The sequence below is a fragment of the Salmo salar genome, chromosome ssa15, assembly GCF_905237065.1.
Source record: "Salmo salar chromosome ssa15, Ssal_v3.1, whole genome shotgun sequence".
In the NCBI taxonomy this organism is placed as follows: domain Eukaryota; kingdom Metazoa; phylum Chordata; class Actinopteri; order Salmoniformes; family Salmonidae; genus Salmo; species Salmo salar.
Window position 1 is genome coordinate 32,992,192 of NC_059456.1, and position 24,176 is coordinate 33,016,367.

A 24,176-nucleotide genomic window follows, 5' to 3' on the forward strand; every position below is an offset into this window, starting at 1 on the left:
CCTCCCAGGCGTATTTCCATCGAATGTAGTATTTCTCAAAGGAAAGAATTACATAACATCCCTCACAGTTACTCTTTAACTTGTGAGTGGTGTAACCTTGAGCTTTGCTGCTCTCACTATTCATCAGAACTGTGTCAGGGCCACGGGGTAGAGTAGTATTCTGAGGACAAGGACCATTCTGTCTCTGGATTGCCCACAGAAACACAAGCTTTATTATTCACAGGGGCCAGCTATTAGTCTCCACTGATGGCTCCGACCCAGCTGGCTCTGACCAGTGGGAATGTACATGGTGTTGCCAATTACCACATCCATGGAACACTGCATGGAAAGTATCTCTTTTTCACAGTGGACTAAAACATTATCAGAGCAGAAATGAAACTCCAAGGAGGGAAGGGAGATGGAAATCACATTAGGTCATATGCAGGACACAACCTCATTTTAGAAAACAGAAGCTGACAAACAAAACAGCTCTTAGTGCTCAGCTTATTGCTCCAACCTGCTTCTCAGCTGTAAAACGACACATGAACCTACAGTTACCATACAAAATACAGAGACAGAGTCAATTGGTCTTTAAACAGTCATCTCACTTGGAGAAGGGAAGACATCTAAAATTGACACATCTAACTAAAAGATGGACCAGTGTGCAAAGCAGCAAGGCATTATTATATCCAATAAGTAAAATACAAAATATTTGACCACCCAGTAAAATCTATAAATATATTTTTAATGCATTATTATACATTGGAATGTTGATATTTGTTGGAATTTGTTGTATTGCACTTTGGCTCCAGGAAAGGGAAGCAAGCTAAATTCACTGGTTACTGTCTACCGATGGCTCCCTTTGTCCCTGCTGAAGAGACAACATACAGTATCAGCAGGGAGGTACACAACCTACGTCCTGTTACCGTTCTACTTTCACTTCATTTATAAATGTGTAAATAGTTTGGAAAAGACAACTGGTTGATTACCCCCTAGTTGAAACACAAAGTGAGTGTTTACTTTCAGGGGGCCTATGGCAGAGAGATGCTTAAGTTAAATACGATATACAGTGCCTTGCTAAAGTATTCAGACCCCTTGGATTTCCTTCACATTGTATTGTGTTACAAAGTGCGATTAAAACAGATTTAATTATTTTTGTCAACAAGACAAAATACTACCGAATGTTTTTTTTTTATTAATAAAATAAAAAAATATATATAACTAACAGTTGTTGGATAAGTATTCAGACCCTTTGTTAAGGCAAGCCTAAATTAGTTCAAGAGTAAAATGTGGCTTAACAAATCAAATAAAAAGTTACATGGACTCACTGTGAAATTATAGGGGTTGACATGATTTTTAAATGACTAACCCTTCCTTTGTCCCACATACATACATCTGTAAGGGCCCTCAGTCAAGTATTGAATTTCAAGCACAGATTCAACTACAAAGACCAGGAAGCTTTTTTGAAAGCCTCATAAAAAGAGCAGTGATTGGTAGATGACAATAAAACATCTGACATTGAATATCTCTTTAAGCATGGTCTAGTAGTTAATAATTATGCTGTGAATTATACAGTATATTAATAAACCACCCAGACACAGCATGGTCTAGTTCAGGGGTCGGAAACCCTGTTCCTGGAGTGCCGCACGTACTGCAACATTTTGTTCCAACTAGGCACCACACTTGACCAACTGAGCTAATTGATCAGTTCAGTGATTACCTAAATTCAAAACACCTGGTCTTCCAGGTTGGTTAAATCAAACGCATAAAGTGCCTGTGGCCCTCCAGGACCAGGGTTGCCCGTCCCTGCTCTAGTTATGCTGTATTAAACCAGCAAGACACATCAAAGATGCAGTCGTCCTTCTGAACTGAGCTGCTGGATAGGAAGGAAACTGCTCAGGGATGTTACCATTAGTGATTTTAAAACAGAAATGGAGTTCAATGGCTGTGATGGGAGAAAACTGAGGATGGATCATTGCAGTGACTTCACAATAATGACCTAAATGACAGAGTGAAAAGAACACAAATATACAAAAACCATGCATCTTGTATGCAACAAGGCACTACAGTAATACTGGGAAAAAAAATAAAAATACATGGCAAAGAATACACTTTTTAGCATAAATGCAAAACCCTACACAACACATCACCGAGTAATTGCCTTCTTATTGTCCAGCATGGCGGTGGCTGCGTCATGGGTATCAGGATAAAAAGAAGCACAGGCAAAATCCTAAAGGAAAACCTGTTTCAGTCTGCTTTACACCAGACACTGGGAGATGAATTCACCTTTCAGCAGGACAATAACATACAATACAAAGCCAAATCTACACTGGAGTTGATTACCAAGAAGACAGTGAATGTTCCTGAGTGGCCAAGTTACGGTTTTACTCTCGCTCTTCAAGAGAGCGAGAGTTGCACCCCTTCTCAAAAAACCTACACTCGATCCCTCCGATGTCAACAACTACAGACCAGTATCCCTTCTTTCTTTTCTCTCCAAAACTCTTGAGCGTGCCGTCCTTGGCCAGCTCTCTTGCTATTTCTCTCAGAATGACCTTCTTGATCCAAATCAGTCAGGTTTCAAGACTGGTCATTCAACTGAGACTGCTCTTCTCTGTGTCACGGAGGCTCTCCGAACTGCTAAAGCTAACTCTCTCTCCTCTGCTCTCATCCTTCTAGACCTATCTGCTGCCTTTGATACTGTGAACCATCAGATCCTCCTCTCCACCCTCTCCGAGTTGGGCATCTCCGGCGCGGCTCACTCTTGGATTGCGTCCTACCTGACAGGTCACTCCTACCAGGTGGCGTGGCGAGAATCCGTCTCCGCACCACGTGCTCTCACCACTGGTGTCCCCCAGGGCTCAGTTCTAGGCCCTCTCCTATTCTCGCTATACACCAAGTCACTTGGCTCTGTCATATCCTCACATGGTCTCTCCTATCATTGCTACGCAGACGACACACAATTCATCTTCTCCTTTCCCCCTTCTGATAACCAGGTGGCGAATCGCATCTCTGCATGTCTGGCAGACATATCAGTGTGGATGACTGATCACCACCTCAAGCTGAACCTTGGCAAGACGGAGCTGCTCTTCCTCCCGGGGAAGGACTGCCCGTTCCATGATCTCGCCATCACGGTTGACAACTCCATTGTGTCCTCCTCCCAGAGTGCTAAGAGCCTTGGCGTGACCCTGGACAACACCCTGTCGTTCTCCGCTAACATCAAGGCAGTGACCCGATCCTGTAGGTTCATGCTCCACAACATTCGCAGAGTACGACCCTGCCTCACACAGGAAGCAGCGCAGGTCCTAATCCAGGCACTTGTCATCTCCCGTCTGGATTACTGCAACTCGCTGTTGGCGGGGCTCCCTGCCTGTGCCATTAAACCCCTACAACTCACCCAGAACGCCGCAGCCCGTCTGGTGTTCAACCTTCCCAAGTTCTCTCACGTCACACCGCTCCTCCACTGGCTTCCAGTTGAAGCTCGCATCTGCTACAAGACCATGGTGCTTGCCTACGGAGCTGTGAGGGGAACGGCACCTCCGTACCTTCAGGCTCTGATCAGTCCCTACACCCAAAGAAGGGCACTGCGTTCATCCACCTCTGGCCTGCTCGCCTCCCTACCTCTGCGGAAGCACAGTTCCCACTCAGCCCAGTCAAAACTGTTCGCTGCTCTGGTACCCCAATGGTGGAACAAGCTCCCTCACGACGCCAGGACAGCGGAGTCAATCACCACCTTCCGGAGACACCTGAAACCCCACCTCTTTAAGGAATACCTGGGGTAGGATTAAGTAATCCTTCTAACCCTCACCCCTACCCTCCCCCACAAAAAAGATATAGATGTACTATTGTAAAGTGGTTGTTCCACTGGATATCATATGGTGAATGCACCAGTTTGTAAGTCGCTCTGGATAAGAGCGTCTGCTAAATGACGTAAATGTAAATGACTTCAATCTCCTTGAAATACTATGGCAAGACTTGAATTGGTGTCTAGCCATGATCCCCAACATCTTGACAGAGTATGAAGAATACTTACAAGGAAAAAAAAAAATTGGCAAATATTGCACAATCGTGGTGTGCAAAGCTCTTAGACACTTACCCAAGAAGACTCACAGCTGTTATCGCTCCTTAAGAGTTTCTAACATGTATGGACTCAGGGAGCTGAATACTTATGCAATTACTATATTTTATTTATTAATCAAAAAAAGTTAGCATTTTTCAGACACTGACAGAGTAGTGTGTATATTGTTGAAAAAAAAGAATGAAATCCGTTTTAAATCACACTTTGTAACGCAATAAAATGTGAAGAAATCCAAGGGGTCTGAATACTTTTGCAAGACACTATAGCTAAAGCTGTGTTTGGTAACTTTACATTTATTGGTGTAATACAAGCAAATACACAGTAACTTAATTAGCTAACAGAATAAGAAACAGAATCTGGCCAATTTCCTTTTAAGAACACAGCTAAGGTTACCCTATACAGCACAGTAATTGCATTGTACTAACAAGTAGGCATACATATTATGACAAATGTATTACGAATGGTTGCCCTGCATACAGTGCCTTGCGAAAGTATTCAACCCCCTGGCATTTTTCATATTTTGTTGCCTTACAACCTGGAATTAAAATTGATTTTGGGGAGGGGGTTGTATCATTTGATTTACACAACATGCCTACCACTTTGAAGATGCAAAATATTTTTTATTGTGATACAAACAAGAAATAAGACAAAAAACGGAAAACTTGAGCATGCATAACTTTTCACCCCCCCCCCAAAGTCAATACTTTGTAGAGCCACCTTATGCAGCAATTACAGCTGCAAGTCTCTTGGGGTATGTCTCTATAAGCTTGGAACATCAAGCCACTGGGATTTTTGCCCATTCTTCAAGCTCCAGCTCCTTCAAGTTGGATGGGTTCTGCTGGTGTACAGCAATCTCTAGGTCATACTACAGATTCTCAATTGGATTGAGGTCTGGGCTTTGACTAGGCCATTCCAAGACATTTAAATGTTTCCCCTTAAACCACTCAAGTGTTACTTTAGCAGTATGCTAAGGGTCATTGTCCTCCGTCCCAGGTGAACCTCCGTCCCTGTCTCAAATCTCTGGAAGACTGAAACAGGTTTCCCTCAAGAATTCCCCTGTATTTAGCGCCATCCATCATTCCTTCAATTCTGACCAGTTTCCCAGTTCCTGCCGATGAAAAACATCCCCACAGCATGATGTTGCCACCACCATACGTCACTGTAGGGATGGTGTTCTCGGGTGATGAGATGTGTTGGGTTTGCGCCAGACATAGCGTTTTCCTTGTTGGCCAAAAAGCTATATTTTAGTCTCATCAGACCAGAGTACCTTCATCAATGTTTGGGGAGTCTCCCACATGCCTTTTGGCGAACACCAATTTATTTCTTTAAGCAATGGCTTTTTCTGGCCACTCTTCCATAAAGCCCAGCTCTGTGGAGTGTACGGCTTAAGGTGGTCCTATGGACAGATACTCCAATCTCCGCTGTGGAGCTTTGCAGCTCCTTCAGGGTTATCTTTGGTCTCTTTGTTGCCTCTCTGATTGATGCCCTCCTTGCCTGGTCTGTGAGTTTTGGTGGTAATTGCTTGCACCAGATCTTATTTAGGGGCTTCATAGCAAAGGGGTGAATACATATGCACGCACAACTTTTACATTTTTTTGAATTTTTTTAAATAAGTCATTTTTATCATTTCACTTCACCAATTTGGACTATTTTGTGTATGTCCATTACATGAGATCCAAATAAAAATATATATAAATTACAGGTTGTAATGCAACAAAACAGGAAAAAACGCCAAGGGGGATGAATACTTTTGCAAGGCACTGTATAGCTGATTCTCAGAAGTTTACCTTGCCGAGTTCTGGAAACAGTTCTTCGACAGCAATATCCATCAGAACGTAAGTCATCTTAGGGGAGCCAAAAGACAGAAACAAGAGGAGAGAAAACAGTTAATATCACCATGAGACCTTGGCTGCAGAGAAGCTGTTACTCGTCTTCATGTTTGCCTTTCAGCTTTACCTGCTTGTTGAGAAGTGGCTGCTGGAAGCCGTCAAAGAGAAGTCTGATGCCCTCGTACTTGGCCTCCTGTCCAATGCACTTTTCCATAAAGTCTACAAGGTGAAAAGACAGAAAGACACAGCAATACTGTACAGCTTAACTGAGGCCAATGTTATTTGCCTTTGCCATTAATGGGACTGATTGGTGAAACTGGAATGTTTCTACAATGGAAAATATCTGGGATTGGAGGAAACTGTCTAGGATGATCCCAGAGTTTCCGACTTACAATTCCAAGTTGGATGACCGCTCAAAACAATTTTTCCCACTCAGAGCAGGTGAATATGGCAAAAGAAAACTACTGAGTAGAGAAAATATTAATAGTCAGCCAAAGCCTGGGTCTAACCTGGCAGATAATTCATCATCTCTTCGAATGCCTTCTTGGCTCTTCTCTGCTTGTCTCCTGTGGTGCGTTCCTCACTGTTCTCGCAGAACACAGCATCTGAAATTGGGCAGAAAATGTAATTATGAATTTAGGAGAGCTGGATTAAGTAAGGCAGGGCAATCCCAGACCTCAATGGACATGGGATAACAAACAATATCATGGTGATTGGATTTGGATGAGCACTGAAGTGAAACAACACATCTACAGTGATTGTATGCTGCCCTCAAAACCTTTGGTGGAGCCTTAGGAAGGAAATAGGAGGGGTTGGGGGAGAATGTCAACAAAACAGGATGCGTTACTGAAGGAACATACACAAGCGACTGCACGCACAAACACACACAGAGAGAGACCAACACACACACACAGTACCTCTGAGCATGGTGACGAGAGACACCACACGGTGCTCCTGCAAGATCATCTCCAGCTTGTGTTGAATGTAGTTATCCATGTAGGCCTCCAATGTGTTCTTGAGCAAGATCCGCCCCCCTGACAGGATGTGATGCAACCAGTCTGGCATGTGGAACACGACTCGACCTGTCCATCAAACACAACACCAAACACAATGAAAATAATCATGACTGGGCAACAGGTGTGCGTCTGACAGTCAGGATACGCAAACCATCCTAAAAACTTTCTATCATGACAAACACTGTGGTGGCCATCACTGGTAGTGCTAAAACTCTGGATTCACTTGCACAAGGTGAGCGTTGGACCAGTCACCGAAAGGTCACTGGTTCGAATCCCCGAGCCGACTAGTTGACAAATATGTCAATGTGCCCTTGAGCAAGTCACTCTGGATAAGAAAGTCTGCTAAATCAGTGTTTCCCAACTCCAGTACCCCCAACAGAAAACATTTTTGTTGTAGCCCTGGACAAACACCTGATTCAGCTCATTGAGGGCTTGAGGATTAGTTGACAAGTTGAATCAGGTGAGTTTGTCTGAGGCTACAACAAAAATGTGTGCTGTTTGGGGTACTGGAGGACTGGAGTTGGGAAACACTGTGCTAAATGACTAAAATGTAAAAAAAATGATTTTTATATTGGCTGAATCCTATAACAGTTTGTCATATGTTACAAGCTTTGGTTTTTCCATTTATGTTTTGAGGTTGGTCTTTAGCTCGTTACCACGTAGGGCGCACCAATTGGTGTCACCTCGTTAGTCAGTATGTGTTACACCTGTGCTGGTTTCCGTCTTGTTAGTGGGAAGGTGTTTCACCTGTGCTGGCCCAAGTGCTATTTAAGAGTGGCTGGCCCAGTGCTCCAGTTGTCTTGATAGATGTGGAGGGTTAACACCTTTAGTTGGCGCTCTCTATTTTGATTTTTAGACAAACAATCCTTTATCTGATTTTGTTTCACTCCACCTCTTTAGTTTGGTGTGGGTTTTTATTTTGTTTGCTTCTTCTTAGGCAAATTTAGTGGGCACTCATGGTGGGTGTCTTAGGTTCCAGTTGTTGTTGCTAGTCAACTTTATATGGACACCCCCATGAGTGTCTTTCAGAACCCCTCCTAAAACCCCACTTGTTTTGGTTGTTGTCAGTGACTCTTGTTAGTTCTCCCTTCTGTTTGAGTGCTGGGGAACGTACCACATAGTTCAGTTCTCTGTGATGGGGAACTACTACTTGTGCCTGGTCACTTACCCATAAACATCATGTAGTCATACATCCCTTCTACTGAGATCATCTCCATAAAGTAGTTCCGGTTATGTGTCTCCAGGGTCTCAGACAGATTAGCATTGTTTTTGTAGAGGTCATTGGAGTGCTAGGGAGATCGGAAGGGACACAATTATTATATTGACAGAATGAAATATACAACTGTCAAGGCAGTTCAGAGCTACAGGGCAGTCAGTCTAGCCATCTTCCTAACAGTGGCCGGCGAAAGTATTCATCCCCCTAAGCATTTTTCCTATTTTGTAGCCTTACAACCTGGTATTAAAATTGATTTGTTGGGGGTTTGTATCATTTGATTTACACAACATGCATACCACTTTGAAACAAAATATATTTTATTGTGAAACAAACAAGACAAAACTACTTGAGCGTGCATAACTATTCACCCCCCCCAAAATCAATACTTTGTAGAGCCACCTTTTGCAGCAATTACTGCTGCAAGTTTCTTGGGGTATGTCTATAAGCTTGGCACATGTAGCCACTGGGATTTTTGCCCATTCTTCAAGGCAAAACTGCTCCAACTCCTTCAAGTTGGATGGTTCCGCTGGTATACAGCAATCTTTAAGTCATACCACAGATCCTCAATTGGATTGCGGTTTGGCCTTTGACTAGGCCATTACAAGACATTTAAATGTTTACCCTTAAGCCACTCAAGTGTTGGGTCATTGTCCTGCTGGAAGGCGAACCTCCGTCACAGTCTCAAATCTCTGGAAGACCGAAACAAGTTTCCCTCAAGAATTCCCCTGTATTTAGCGCCATCCATCATTCCTTCAATTCTGACCAGTTTCCCAGCCCCTGCTGATGAAAAACAGTCCTGTAGCATGACGCTGCCACCACCATGCTTTACTGTGGGGATGATGTTCTCGGTGTGATAAGGTGTTGGGTTTGCACCAGACATAGCGTTTTCCTTGATGGCCAAAAATCTACATTTTAGTCTCATCTGACCAGAGTACCTTCTTCCATATGTTTGGGGAGTCTCCCACATGCCTTCTGGCAAAAACCAAACGTGTTTGCCTAAAGAAAAAAAAAAAGCAATGGATTTTTTTCTGGCCACTCTTCCGTAAAGCCCAGCTCTGTGGAGTGTACGGCTTAAAGTGGTCCTATGGACAGATACTCCAATCTCCGCTGTGGAGCTTTGCAGCTCCTTCAGGGTTATCTTTGCTCTCTTTGTTGACTCTCTGATGCCCTCCTTGCCTGGTCCATGAGTTTTGGTGGGCGGCCCTCTCTTGGCAGGTTTGTTGTGGTGCCATATTCTTTCCATTTTTTTATAATGGATTTAATTGTGCTCCGTGGGATGTTCAAAGTTTCTGATATTTTTTTATAACCCAACCCTGATCTGTACTTCTCCACAACTTTGTCCCTGACCTGTTTGGAGAGCTCCTTGGTCGTCATAGTGCTGCTTGCTTGGTGGTGCCTCTTGCTTAGTGGTGTTGCAGACTCTGGGGCCTTTCAGAACAGGTGTATGTATACTGAGATCATGTGAAACTTAGATTGCACACAGGTGGACTTTAACTAATCATGTGACTTCTGAAGGTAATTGCTTGCACCAGATCTTATTTAGGGGCTTCATAGCAAAGGGGGTGAATACATATGCACGTACCACTTTTACATTTTTTTTTTTTTAAATAAGTACTTTTTGTCATTTCACTTCACCAATTTGGACTATTTTGTGTATGTCCATTACATGAAATCCAAATAAAAATCTATATAAATTACAGGTTGTAATGCAACAAAATAGGAAAAACGCCAAGGGGGATGAATACTTTTGCAAGGCACTGTACAGTCGTGGCCAAAAGTTTTGAGAATGATACAAATATTAATTTCCACAAAGTTTGCTGCTTCAGTATCTTTAGATATTTTTGTCAGATGTTACTATGGAATACTGAAGTATAATTACAAGCATTTCATAAGTGTCAAAGGCTTTTATTGACAATTACATGAAGTTGATGCAAAGAGTCAATATTTGCAGTGTTGACCCTTTTTTTTCCAAGACCTCTGCAATCTGCCATGGCATGCTGTCAATTAACTTCTGGGCCACATCCTGACTGATAGCAGCCCATTCTTGTATAATCAATGCTTGGAGTTTGTCAGAATTTGTGGGTTTTTGTTTGTCCACAGGCCTCTTGAGGATTGACCACAAGTTCTCAATGGGATAAGTTCTGGGGAGTTTCCTGGCCATGGACCCAAAATATCGATGTTTTGTTCCCCGAGCCACTTAGTTATCACTTTTGCCTTATGGCAAGGTGCTCCATCATGCTGGAAAAGGTATTGTTCATCACCAAACTGTTCATGGATGTTTGGGAGAAGTTGCTCTCGGAGGATGTGTTGGTACCACTCTTTATTCATGGCTGTGTTCTTAGGCAAAATTGTGAGTGAGCCCACTCCCTTGGTTGAGAAGCAACCCCACACATGGATGGTCTCAGGATGCTTTACTGTTGGCATGACACAGGACTGATGGTAGCGCTCACCTTGTCTTCTCCGGACAAGCTTTTTTTCCGGATGCCCCAAACAATCGGAAAGGGAATTTATCAGAGAAAATGACTTTACCACAGTCTTCAGCAGTCCAATCCCTGTACCTTTTGCAGAATATCAGTCTGTCCCTGATGTTTTTCCTGGAGAGAAGTGGCTTCTTTGCTGCCCTTCTTGACACCAGGCCATCCTCCAAAAGTCTTTGCCTCACTGTGCATGAAGATGCACTCACACCTGCCTGCTGCAATTCCTGAGCAAGCTCTGTACTGGTGGTGCCCCGATCCCGCAGCTGAATCAACTTTAGGAGACGGTCTTGGAGCTTGCTGGACTTTCTTGGGCGCCTTGAAGCCTTCTTCACAACAATTGAGCCGCTCTCCTTGAAGTTCTTGATGATCCGATAAATGGTTGATTTAGGTGCAATCTTACTGGCAGCAATATCCTTGCCTGTGAAGCCCTTTTTGTGCAAAGAAATGATGACGGCACATGTTTACTTGCAGGTAACCATGGTTGACAGAGGAAGAACAATGATTCATTTTACATTTACATTTTAGTAATTTAGCAGACGGTCTTATCCAGAGCGACTTACAGTAGTGAATGCATACATTTCATTAAAAAAAATGTTTTCGTACTGGTCCCCCGTGGGCATCGAACCCACAACCCTGGCGTTGCAAACACCATGCTCTACCAACTGAGCCACACGGGATTCTAAGCACCACCCTCCTTTTGAAGCTTCCAGTCTGTTATTCGAACTCAATCTGCATGACAGAGTGATCTCCAGCCTTGTCCTCGTCAACACTCACACCTGTGTTAACGAGAGAATCACTGACATGATGTCAGCTGGTCCATTTGTGGCAGGGCTGAAATGCAGTGGAAATGTTTTTGGGGGATTCAGTTCATTTGAATGGCAAAGAGGGACTTTGCAATTAATTGCAATTCATCTGATCACTCTTCATAACATTCTGGAGTATACGCAATTTGCCATCATACAAACTGAGGCAGCAGACTGACTGAAAATTAATATGTGTCATTCTCAAAACTTTTGGCCACGACTGTACATATCAAAAGTCTGTTTTTTATATGCATAGTTTCAGTGGAAAATGTTCTTCTTCCAAAAGTGATAAACCCTGGAATGACCGGAACAGTCTTGGTTTATGTTTCTGGGAAGGAGTGTGTAAAGATTTATCATTCTAACATACAGTTGAAGTCGGAGGTTTACATACACTTAGGTTGGAGTCATTAAAACTTGTTTTTCAACCACTCCACAAATTTCTTGTTAACAAACTATAGTTTTGGCAAGTCGGTTAGGACATCTACTTTGTGCATGACACAAATCATTTTTACAACAATTGTTTGACAGATTATTTCACGTATAATGCACTGTATCACAATTCCAGTGGGCCAGAAGTTTACATACACTAAGTTGACTGTGCCTTTAAACAGCTTGGAAAATTCCAGAAAATGATGGCATGGCTTTAGCAGTTTCTGATAGGCTAATTGACATCATTTGAGTCAATTGGAGGTGTACCTGTGGATGTATTTCAAGACCTACCTTCGAACTTTGCTTGACATCATGGGGAAAAATCAAAAAGAAATCAGCCAAGACCTTAGAAAATAAATTGTAGACCTCCACAAGTCTGGTTCATCCTTGGGAGCAATTTTCAAACACCTGAAGGTACAACGTTCATCTGTACAAACAATAGTACGCAAGTATGAACACCATGGGACCACGCAGCCGTCATACCGCTCAGGAAGGAGACGTGTTTTGTCTCCTAGAGATGAACGTACTTTGGTGTGAAAAGTGCAAATCAATCCCAGAACAACAGCGAAGGACCTTGAAGATGCTCGAGGAAACAGGTACAAAGGTATCTATATCCACATTAAAACGAGTCCTATATCGACATAACCTGAAAGGCCGCTCAGCAAGGAAGAAGCCACTGCTCTAAAACCGCCATAAAAAAGCCAGACTACGGTTTGCAACTGCACATGGGGACAAAGATCGTACTTTTTGGAGAAATATCCTCTGATCTGATGAAACAAAAATAGAACTGTTTGGCCATAATGACCATCGTTAGGTTTGGAGGAAAAAGGCTTGCGAGCTGAAGAACACCATCTCAACCGTGAAGCACGAGGGTGGCAGCATCATGTTGTGGGGGTGCTGTGCTACAGGAGGGACTGGTGCACTTCACAAAATAGATGGCATCATGAGGGAGGAAAATTATGTGGATATATTGAAGCAACATCTCAAGACATCATTCAGGAAGTTAAAGCTTGGTCGCAAATGGGTCTTCCAAATGGACAATGACCCCAAGCATACTTCCAAAGTTGTGGAAAAATGGCTTAAGGACAACAAAGTCAAGGTATTGGAGTGGCCATCACAAAGCCCTGACCTCAATCCTATACAAAATTTGTGGGCAGAACTGAAAAAACGTGTGCGAGCAAGGAGGCCTACAAACCTGACTCAGTTACACCAGCTCTGTCAGGAGGAATGGGCCAAAATTCACCCAACTTATTGTAGGAAACTTGTGGAAGACTACCCAAAACGTTTGACCCAAGTTAAACAATTTAAAGGCAATGCTACCGAATACTAATTGAGTGTATGTAAACTTCTGACCCACTGGGAATGTGATGAAAGAAATAAAAGCTGAAATAAATCACTCTACAATTATTCTGACATTTCACATTCTTAAAATAAAGTGGTGATCCTAACTGACCTAAGACAGGAATTCTTACAAGGATTAAATGTCAGGAATTGTGAAAAACTGAGTTTAAATATATTTGGCTAAGGTGGATGTAAACTTATGACTTCACCTGTAAGTGAGAACATCCTGACAGAGAGCAGGGGTAAGGAGATAATCAGTGATTAAGGCTGTCCAATGAGGCAGGATATATCCCTACATATAGCTGAGCTGGATGGGAAGGGTGTACATAGTGTTTCCACTGTGAAGTATGTATAGGCCAAGTGGACTCAGGACAGATGGGGAGTTTTGCACAGTGATTGTAACTTAGGTAAAATCAGGGAATTTGGGGAATGTTTTGGGAATTTTGCAACCGTAGCTGACCTTGTTGTACTCAGCAGTAGAGCTGAGGATGGTCAGCTCAGGCCTGCTGGGTTTGACTTTGGGAGATTCACAAGAGTTGAAGAAGGACTGGATGAAAGGCTCTAGGTTCTGTCCTTTCTGGCAGGTAGAGGAAACAGACAGAACATCATGATTAATATCAGACCACTGAGTGAAATAATTTCAGCGACTAACTACAGTATATCCCAAGAGATATTCTACTATTAAAATCCCATTGGATAAATGCCTCTTACCTCTTTAATAATTTTTCCAGGGACAGACCTGAATATTTTACCTGAGAAGGAATAAAATCAATTTGTCAACACGGCTACACATGGTGCTACATAGCTAATCAACAATGAATTTCTCCTATATTTCTCTATGGTATGTTTAGGCCTCCTTGTATGAATGTGTGGGTTATTAAGGATGCATCCCAATTGGCACCCTATTCCCTACACATTGCATACCTATTAGGCTCTGGTCAAAAGTAGTGCACTATATGGGAAATAGGGTGCCATTCGGGATACAACCCATGCATTTTTAGTGCTCCTTGTGTTATACATAAGTGTTATTTGATGCTCCATACCCAGGTTTACATCAGGCATCATCTTGTCCATAAACTGAGTCTCCATGCTGTGAGGTGACAGGAAGTCTGCCAACAGCTGACTGTTACTCAGCTCTGGGTGCTGCAGCAGTCTCTGTTTACAACAAAGACAAGTATTATAGTAGTTTCAATTTCATAGAACTGTATAGGCACTACAGTTACTGTATACTACAGAGCAACAGGCCTACGTACACAGTGTACATAACATTAAGAACACCTTCCTAATATTGAGTTGAACCTCCACCCCCTTTTACGCTCAGAACAGCCTCAATTCGTCAGGGCATGGACTCGATAAGGTGTCGAAAGCATTCCACAGGGTTGCTGGCCCATGTTGACCCTAATGCTTCCCACAGTTGGGTCAGGTTGGCTGGATGTCCTTTGGGTGGTGGACCATTCTTGATACACACAGGAAACTGTTGCGCCTGAAAAACCTAGCAGCGTTGCAGGTCTTGGCACAAACGGGTACACCTGGCACCTACTACCATAACCTTCTTTAACCAGTCTCCTCCCCTTCATCTACCCTGATTGAAGTAGATTTAACAGGTGACATCAATAAGGGATCATAGCTTTTACCTGGTCAGTCTATATCATGGAAAGAGCTGTTCATAATGTTTTGTAGGAATACCTGCAAATACTCCTCAAATTCTTCCCTCTTTGATGATAGGAACTCATAGTTCTTTGGTCCTATAATTCTTTTCGAAGGGAGCTGTGCATCTGCAAATGAGCCTGTGCAACAAAAAACAAGATAAAAACTACCAGTGACATAACAAATGTGAAAAAAGTTAACGGAAGCTCACATCTACTAACCACAGGACTTCAGAGATAACAAAGCTAAACAGGTATACTTCCTGTGAAGAAATGTGTGAGAAAGTACACAATGTCATCTTACCATGGAACTCTGTGAGTTTATTTTCTAGAACGTAGAATTCCATGTATCTTCTGAAGATGGACCAGTCCTCTGTTTCATGTCCCACTGAAAATCACTCAAGAATCAACACAATTGAAAACCAACATATATAGTGCATCCTAAATGGCATCCTATTCCGTACAAAGTACACTACTTTAGACCAAGGCCCTCTGATCAAAAGTAGTGCACTGTGTAGGGAATAGGGTGGCATTTAGGACTTTAACATAAACAGCTCTGGCCGTGCCCTCACCTTCCTTCATGTCATTGCGTTCCACGTCGATGCAGAACACGGGGACCCTCTCCTTCTTCACCTCGTCATCGTAGAAGTCAATGTAGGGGATGGTGATGCTCCAGGCTGACAGGTTCCTCAGGACTCCTGGAGTACTAGCTGTCTCCACAGGGGAGTCATCCTCCATCACCATAGTCGCTTCCTCAACCTGCAACCCAACATGGGATGTCAAAAAGGCACTCTTCATATAATTAATTAAAATTCCTTTATTTGTATGGCATGTTCAATGATGTGTTAGTGTGTGAAAATTCAAGAACAATATTGGAATTGGAAATAATTGTTGTGTGATACTTTAGTGTTATCCTCGGAGTGTATTTTTTTTAAACTGTACTTACTACTAAAGTAACTGACAATTCAATCAAAATCACTATGGAAACCCAGCCTGTGGTTACAATATGCAGGAATAGAAATCCCCCATTCATATGCACGGTGGAGGATGGGGATGTGATCATGGTTTCGGTGTCAGTGTTCGTTTTGGGGGGGGGAGTTCTCACCGCTTCATCTTCAGCGTCGACCATGGTGTACGGCAGCATCGCCCCCTCCATGGTGGTGCTCTTGAAGACGCCTTTGATTTTGCTGCCGATCCGGCTGATCCCGAACGTCTCCCCTCGTTTTGAGACGTTCCTTCACAAGCACACACATGAACACAGAACTGAACACACAAGAAAATGGAATGCCAGACAGGCAGCTGTGTGAAACTGCATGTGTTGTTGCTGTCAACAGTTGATGCCACTTATCCAAACATCTGCTGTTAATGCAGCGATGCCTCAAATGGTGATATGCAGATCAAAATAATTCAAAATGCTGCAAAGATGTTGAAATTATAAGTCCAAAGTCAAAGTGCCATGCTGAGGTCCAAATCCAAACATGAACACACAAAGAGAGCACACATTATGAAACGTTGCACATTCTACTAATGCCAAGCAGACAGATGAGAACAGATGCACTCAAGCAATGAGAGGTAGTTTGTAGTTGTGTACAGGAGTCCATGCTTACAGACTGAGGCTCACATCTAGCCATATGTCAGTAAAGGTGGAGGTTTGAATGTTGGATGGGCAACTTAGTGCAGACCAAAAATTAGGGACAAGAAGGGAAGGTTGAAGAGGGATGGGGTGAAATTGAGGCCCTCCAACTCTGTCCCGACAAGGAGATCTGGCGTCCATTATACACAAGAGAACTATGGGCGCTCACACAAGACGTGGATAGACCATTAGAGAAACAGTATGAGAGGAGATTAGTTATGGGGCCATGGGAAACACCATATTTCTCCTTCCTCCATTCTGTGGCTCGAGTTCAACGCCAAAACTAGAAATTAAAATACTATTCAAAGCACCTGCTACCTTGAATGTTCAACAATTCTTCAACTGAATAAAAACAATTGCATATAACCCCAACTCTTGTTCAGTTACAGCAGTACAAGGTAAAGAGCAAGTCTTAACAAAAACAACACAAACGCTAGCTTGCAAAAGCCTACTGAAGAAAAGTGCTTATTGCCCCACAATGCTTTTTCTAAGGCACATTTTGGTTCCATTCACTGCAGTCTGGGCTAATTATATCTGGCATGCAGCAAACTCAACGGCAGTCGGCAGCAGGACATTAACCTGGTCTGCATCATTCCCAAACACATACTCACCTCATATCATCCACACACAGACTATTCCTGGAATAACAGCAAGATAAACAGCATAAGCCCACAGCTACAGGCTTCAAATAATACAAAATAGCTTCAGTGCCGTCGATTGTGTTGGGCATAAACAGGCCTATGTTACAGGGTCCAAAAATAACAAGACACCACCCTAATGTGGAGTCTTGGCTGAGAAGTAAAGATGCACGATGTGTAGAAATAGCCATTGAAACTACACTTAACACTTCTGTTTAGAAGAAGATGAAATCTCACCAATCAAGTCTCTATTTAGATGCAAAGAGACAATGTGTGTGTATATAATATGAGTGAGTGAAAATAAACAACACTAAACACTTCAGCTTAGAAGAATATTACACCTCTTTCTAATGTTACAGTCATTGCCATCAGGAGCACAAACCTGTTAATTCTGGAGTCCCTTTTTGGAGACTCTGCCCCCATCAGCAGGTGTGTGAAATACTGCAGAGACAGAGTTATGAATGGGAAAAATGTTATCAGTTAGTCAACTTGCTTTTGTATATTGAAACGTTCACGTTGTCATTGTATCATGTTCTGGCTCGTTGTAGGACAATTCCATTGAAGGCGATTAGATTAGGGTGTATGGTTTATGTCCACATAGAAAGTACAGGTTGCATCCCAATAATCTCTCTTTTCTCCAGAAATGTGCACTTGTTCACTTCCCTTCATGGTTTAGAAAGGAAAATGACAGGTACAGTTAAAGTCGGAAGTTTACGTACACCTTAGCCAAATACATTTAAACTCAGTTTTTCACAATTCCTGACATTTAATCCCAGTAAAAATTCCCTGTTTTAGGTCAGATAGGATCACCACTTTATTTTAAGAATGTGAAATGTCAGAATAATAGTAGAAAGAATGATTTATTTCAGCTTTTATTTCTTTCATCACATTCCCAGTGGGTCAGAAGTTTACATACACTCAATTAGTATTTGGTAGCATTGTCTTTAAATTGTTTAACTTGGGTCAAATGTTTTGGGTAGCCTTCCAGAAGCTTCCCACAATAAGTTGGGTGAATTTTGGCTCATTCCTCCTGACAGAGCTGGTGTAACTGAGTCAGGTTTGTAGGCCTCCTTGCTCACACACGCCTTTTCAGTTCTGCCCACAAATTTTCTATAGGATTGAGGTCAGGGCTTTGTGATGGCCACTCTAATACCTTGACTGTGTTGTCCTTAAGCCATTTTGCCACAACTTTGGAAGTATGCTTGGGGTCATTGTCCATTTGGAAGACCCATTTGCGACCAAGTTTTAACTTCCTGACTGATGTCTTGAGATGTTGCTTCAATATATCAACATAATGGCATCTATTTTGTGAAGTAAACCAGTCCCTCCTGCAGCAAAGCACCCCCACAACACGATGCTGCCACCCCCGTGCTTCAAGTTTGGGATGGTGTTCTTCGGCTTGCAAGCCTCCACCTTTTTCCTCCAAACATAACGATGGTCATTAGGGCCAAACAGTTCTATTTTTGTTTCATCAGACCAGAGGACATTTCTACAAAAAATACAATCTTTGTCCCCATATATAGTTGCAAACCGTAGTCTGCCTTTTTTATGGAGGTTTTGGAGCAGTGGCTTCTTCCTTGCTGAGCAGCCTTTTAGGTTATGTCAATATAGGACTCGTTTTACTTGTGGATATAGATACTTTTGTACCCGTTTCCTCCAGCATCTTCACAAGGTCCTTTGCTGTTGTTCTGGGATTGATTTGCAATTTTCGCATCAAAGTACGTTCATCTCTAGGAGACAGAACGCGTCTCCTTCCTGAGCGGTATGAAGGTTGTGTGGTCCCATGGTGTTATTACTTGCGTACTATTGTTTGTACAGATGAACGTGGCACCTTCAGGCGTTTGGAAATTGCTCCCAAGGATGAACCAGACTTGTGGAGGTCTACAATTCTTTTTCTGAGGTCTGGCTGATTTCTTTTGATTTTCCCCATGATGTCAAGCAAAGAGGCACCGAGTTTGAAGGTAGGCCTTGATATACATCCACAGGTACTTGAAATACATCCTCCTATTGACTCAAATGATGTCAATTAGCCTATCAGAAGCTAAAGCCATGAGATCATTTTATGGAATTTTCCAAGCTGTTTAAAGGCACAGTCAACTTAATGTATGTAAACTTCTGACCCACTGGAATTGTGATACAGTGAATTATAAGTGAAATAATCTGTTTTTAAACAATTGTTGGGAAAATGACTTGTGACATGCACAAATTAGTCCTAACCGACTTGCCAAAACTATAGTTTGTTAACAATACATTTGTGGAGTGTTTGAAAAAGGAGTTTTAATGACTCCAACCTAAGTGTATGTAAACTTCCGAGATGGAAACTCCATCTAGCCCAAGCCTACTTGACCATTACAATGTTTTAAAATGTGTGGGCAGTAGGACAGAATATTGGGATGCAACCAGAGAGTAGTGTCAGTGCATGGCTGGGGCTCACCCCATCGCTGTGGCAGAACATGGGGGTGAAGACGCTCTCCAGCAGGGACAGGACATGCTCGTAGGCCTCAAACAGGCAGCGCATAGTCTGCAGCTTCACCACTCCCTCGTACGGCCCCTCGGCAACTAAAACAAGAGACATATATGTTTTTAAAGGTTTAAGGACTTCCAGAAAAGAGCACATCTCACATCACACTGTGTTAAATGATTGTGGTAAAATTGTGAGCACCAAGTGACTACCACAGCTTACTGTTTCGTATTTCCTCAACGATGAAGCGGTCAAAACTGATCTTGTCGATACTCTCCTCCAAGCAGTAGGTCTTGTAGACGTGCTGCACCTCACCATGCAGACGATGCAGCTCAGCTTCACTCAGCTCTGGACACAGGATCTTATCATTGAACTCCTCTGTAATGCCATGAAGGAGAAGTGGATGAATGCTGTTAGTGTTACCAGATTGATCTATGCTTTATAAAACTTTCAAATTAACTGAAAATAAGTGGGGTTGTGTAGTACCTCTCTAAATATCACTGGCTTGACTATGGTTATTTTACATGTCCTCCTGGACTTACATTAAATGGATCTTTGATGAAATGATATAAATGCCTCTCAATAGAGCAGTATGCAGGAAAGACCTTACAGCCTCGTATGAGGTTCTATGAGATTTGTCCTTACCCACGGTGAGTAAGAACTGGAGCACGTGCACGGCTCCCTCCTGCTTTAGGAAGTTCATGAAGCGGAACAGAAGGTCCTGCTGCTCCCGGATCTCCTTCAGCTCCAGCTTCAGCACCTGGGAAACCAGATGGCAGGAGGAAAGACAGAGTTCAGCAGCTGTGTGTGCTCCCTAAATGGCACCCTGTTCCCTTTATAGTCAACTACTTTTGAACAGGGCCCATAGAAATGCACTATATAGGGAATAGGAGGCCATTTGGAACACATTCTGTGTTTGTCCATGCAAAACTCTCTACCAATATTTCATTTATCAATCTCTTCTCTTTTTTTTTTTGTATTCTGTTTAAGTTCATTAACTACCTTTCTCACTGTGCTTGTAATGGCTGATAGAGTACTGTACAGCCAATGAATTGGTCAGTGGACTGGATATGTCGGTAACAAGGGCTTTCTGTGCCCATAGGACTAAGTACTTACAGATGTCTTCTTGGTACGAGGGTCAGCGTATTTCTGCAGGAATGGAACCAGGGTAGATGGTGGCTCCATGGCCGGCTCAGACTTGGAAAACAATGAGGAATGAACCACAAATGCACGACTGCATGATGCTTCCACTAGAAGATTGGTAAAATGTGCAATTTACTTACTGGAGTGTCATCAACGAATATTAGCACCATGTGGTTCACAGTATCCTGAAAAGCAACAGGAGGAATGCATCAGTAAGATGGAACGTGTCAACCACCACTCAGTTACGTTGCTAAAATTCCAGGTCTAAAATGTTCTGCTCGTTCATGCATTTCATTGATACAATCTTAATGCAGAGAGTTTTGAGTTTATATAATTGGCCCATTCACTTGATTCTGCTCCTTTGAAAAACAATGGCTTGCTCAGCACAAAGCAGTTCTTGCACGAGTCATGTGAATGGCCTTTAGCTTCTACACCCTCGATCACTAAGCACACATACATCATCATACTTACAGGATCAGCCATGAAGTCCATGATGGGGAGGAACACAGAGCCTACCAGGATCTCTTGCATCAGCACAGCTAGAGATCTGACAAAGAGTAAGACACAGGATTCAGAGTAAGACAGGATTCCAATTGCCTTGTTTCAAAAATAAATGTTTTCCTTTCCCTTCAACAGGTCCACGGACTCTGTCCCAAATGGCACCCTTTTCCCTTTATACAACACTACTTTTGACTATTGCCCTATGGGCCCTGGTCAAAAGTAGTGCACAATACAGGGTGTAGGGTGCCATTTGGGAGGCAACTGTCTGGTTGGTTTGGCCTACCTGCAGTCAGTGGCTTTGGGAGGCATGAGATAGGCAAATAGCATCTTTGTCACCTTCCTGAGATAACGGAGCTCATCTTTGCGACTATGCAGGGCAAAATGTAAGCCAGGCCCATACTCATCCAGAGCAGCCTGCTGCAAACCCTCAGTGTTCTTCACTGAAACACACACATACACACACAGTATTAAGCCTTGCACAGTCAGTGCACATTTAGTTCTCTACTGACCAACATCTTGCAGTGCAGAAACTTACTGCAATTTGTGTTACCAATCTACAGAATAGAAACCTTTTTGCTTGGCCTTTGCAATTATTTCAACGTGCTTCATGGCTGCTTTCATCATTTTGCCAGAAATAACTGAGGGGACATCAACCTGTATGAAACATTTTCACAGTTAATGTAAAGCCTGAGTACATTAACAATGTATTAACCATAATCAGCAATATGTGGACCCAAGGTCTCCCTTGAAAAAGAGACTCTGGGTCTCAATGGTCTTATCCTGGTTTTAAAAAAGGCATACATAACTTGAATCGACTGAGAACTATGCATCACCTTCTGAGCTCGCCGAACTAACACAGATGCAAAGAACCGAAAGGTCATTCTCAGTTCATCTACACATGCCTCATCATCTGTGATGTTCCTGTCATATAAAGAAAAGCATAATGAAATATGCATTCACACTTCCCTCTCCTCTCCACAGAACAGAGAAGTCAAATGTTAAAAACTGTGGTAGAATCTACTCACCGGTACCAGGGATATACAAAATTCTCCAGAACCAACTCGAGCACCTAAGGGCCAAACGATAATACAAAATGGATTTCCTGATTTGGACAATAAAGACATTGACTGATTGACAATCTGTTATAATTGTGACTGATTGACAATCTGTTATAATTGTGATTTCTAATCAAAATCCTATTTAAAATGACCAATTGCAATACCTCAGACATGGAAGCATCCACTTTGGAGTAGACTTTCAAGTCCAACCATGGCTGATAGTTTTCTAGGAGTAATGTTGGTCTGTGAAGGACAACATATTTCAATAGTGATGTGAATGAGAAGCACCGACTCATAGTGTCCACTAGGTGGCAAATTAACTCCGCCAAATCCTTCTTCGACTTTTATTAATCAATCAATGTCACTGCTGTTCATTGCTGCTCAACACAAGCTTCCATTCATTCGCCATACATGTAAACGTGACATTTGGTCTGTTCTCCATTTGTGCTAGGCTTATATTGAGTGGTCTGACATACCTGTGACGTTTGCACTTTACTTTCCCACACACTGCACAGCTGTGTCCCAATGGAAACAGCTCCTGTTGCTCTTGCTGGTGGAAGAATAGATAGGGAGACCCTGTAGCTACAACACTTGTCACTTACTTTTGGATATCCCACTGACTAATGAGAAATTACCAACTGTTTACAGAAACGTAATAAGCAACTCAATTACAAAACACTGCATTCCCCTCTGACTATTGGGTCATATTAATTAGGGCACACTGAAGGAAAACGTTTGCAACAGAAAACTAAAACGACTGTTTAGTTCAGGAGGTTGTCCCTCCCTGAATCATCCGTATTCTTCAATTTGGTGCCTAGTGAACATGACCGTTGTACTTCAGGTTTTTGGAATGTGCTTACTTTGTTCTTGGGCTTTATGGTGTACAGGATGTTGGGCAGGAGTGATTCTGGACCGAGGGAGCAATAGAATGTAATCACTCCAGCCAGGAAGGACCAAAACACCATCAGAATGTGAAGATACCTAGAATAACCAGGTCAGACACATAGCTAGATGTCTAATACCTCAACTGAAAAAAATGAAATATTCTGAAAGAATGAGTATAGACAGGATGCTATACTGACTTTTCCCCCGACAGTTCTGAATTGAGCAAAATAACCGTTTAACTACTTCAGATTACATGAGCATAAAGTATAACATTTGTAATTTATTCCAAAATAGACATCCACCTTGTTTGTCCACAAAACCTACCTATTAAGAAGTATAGTTAATGACAGCATAAAAACCAGAAGAATGCAAAAGACAGGATATTGACGTCCAACTTCCCTCAAGACATCAATTTGCAGTCCTTGCTTCAGGCTCTCCAGATAAACTCGAATACATTCCATTTTACAAATGGGGTCTGTTGAAGAAGTGAACATTTTATTTACTCCCGCTAGCTTGAAAGGTGTAGCTAGCAAGTTAGTTACATGGATAGCCTACTATTTGAAGTAATACCAGCAAAAAGTAACAGCACACCAGCTACAATGTACTTAAATTATCAAGGGGCACGCGACATTAACTAGCTGGCTACTTACAAATGAGTAATCCAGGCAGCTAGTTCTACTTCAGACAGCGAACCATGTTATACTTTTGTGTCAGTTTCAGATAGCTATACTTCTATGTCTTCATTTTAATTGTAGCTAGCTAGCGTTCTGTTCTTTCCTATGCCCGAAAGTGTTGTTTATTTCCTTGACAGATCGACTGTTTCCTTAATCCTACAGTCGTCACTTCCGGCTCTAATCCTCGCCACTAGTACATCGAGGGATAGGAGATGCGACTGGGAAATCTTTAGTACTAGTAGTCTTGAGTTGTATTATCGTAGATATTTTCTGGCATTTCCAATTAAACGCGTAGTTTTGATAGTGACATTAACATCAGTAAACAAAATAAAATCTGTATGACTATTGCTGTAAATTCCAGAAAAAGGGCAG

At 42.4% G+C, this 24,176-nt stretch overlaps 1 protein-coding gene across 3 annotated transcripts; it reads right to left on the reverse strand.

Moving 5' to 3' along the window:
• Positions 1–703: 703 nt before the first annotated feature.
• Positions 704–24,002, reverse strand: snx14 (sorting nexin 14). Of its 3 annotated transcripts, none has more exons than XM_014144084.2 (30): positions 23,781–24,002; positions 23,455–23,605; positions 23,106–23,226; positions 22,722–22,795; positions 22,410–22,488; positions 22,213–22,256; positions 22,021–22,108; positions 21,757–21,841; positions 21,471–21,627; positions 21,158–21,233; positions 20,827–20,871; positions 20,660–20,740; positions 20,189–20,303; positions 19,766–19,921; positions 19,517–19,641; positions 17,465–17,523; positions 17,056–17,082; positions 15,917–16,046; positions 15,384–15,570; positions 15,116–15,199; positions 14,852–14,952; positions 14,209–14,320; positions 13,877–13,917; positions 13,626–13,742; positions 8,068–8,188; positions 6,801–6,965; positions 6,393–6,488; positions 6,011–6,102; positions 5,842–5,898; positions 704–847 (listed from the first exon to the last, which is right to left on the reverse strand). In XM_014144084.2, exons 2-30 carry the CDS (start codon positions 23,589–23,591, stop codon positions 812–814), a joined length of 2,808 nt encoding a protein of 935 aa, XP_013999559.2. In that variant the 5' UTR covers positions 23,592–23,605; positions 23,781–24,002; the 3' UTR covers positions 704–811.
• Positions 24,003–24,176: the final 174 nt, after the last annotated feature.

Excerpts from the sequence above, each read along its gene's own strand:
- snx14 (XM_014144083.2), bottom strand. The coding sequence starts at position 23,591 with ATGGAATGTATTCGAGTTTATCTGGAGAGCCTGAAGCAAGGACTGCAA. Across the intron at positions 22,796-23,105 it reads CCATAAAGCCCAAGAACAAA|CAAGAGCAACAGGAGCTGTT; the intron begins GTAAGCACATTC and ends TTCTTCCACCAG. Across the intron at positions 17,083-17,464 it reads AGGGACTCCAGAATTAACAG|GAATAGTCTGTGTGTGGATG; the intron begins GTTTGTGCTCCT and ends CTGTTATTCCAG.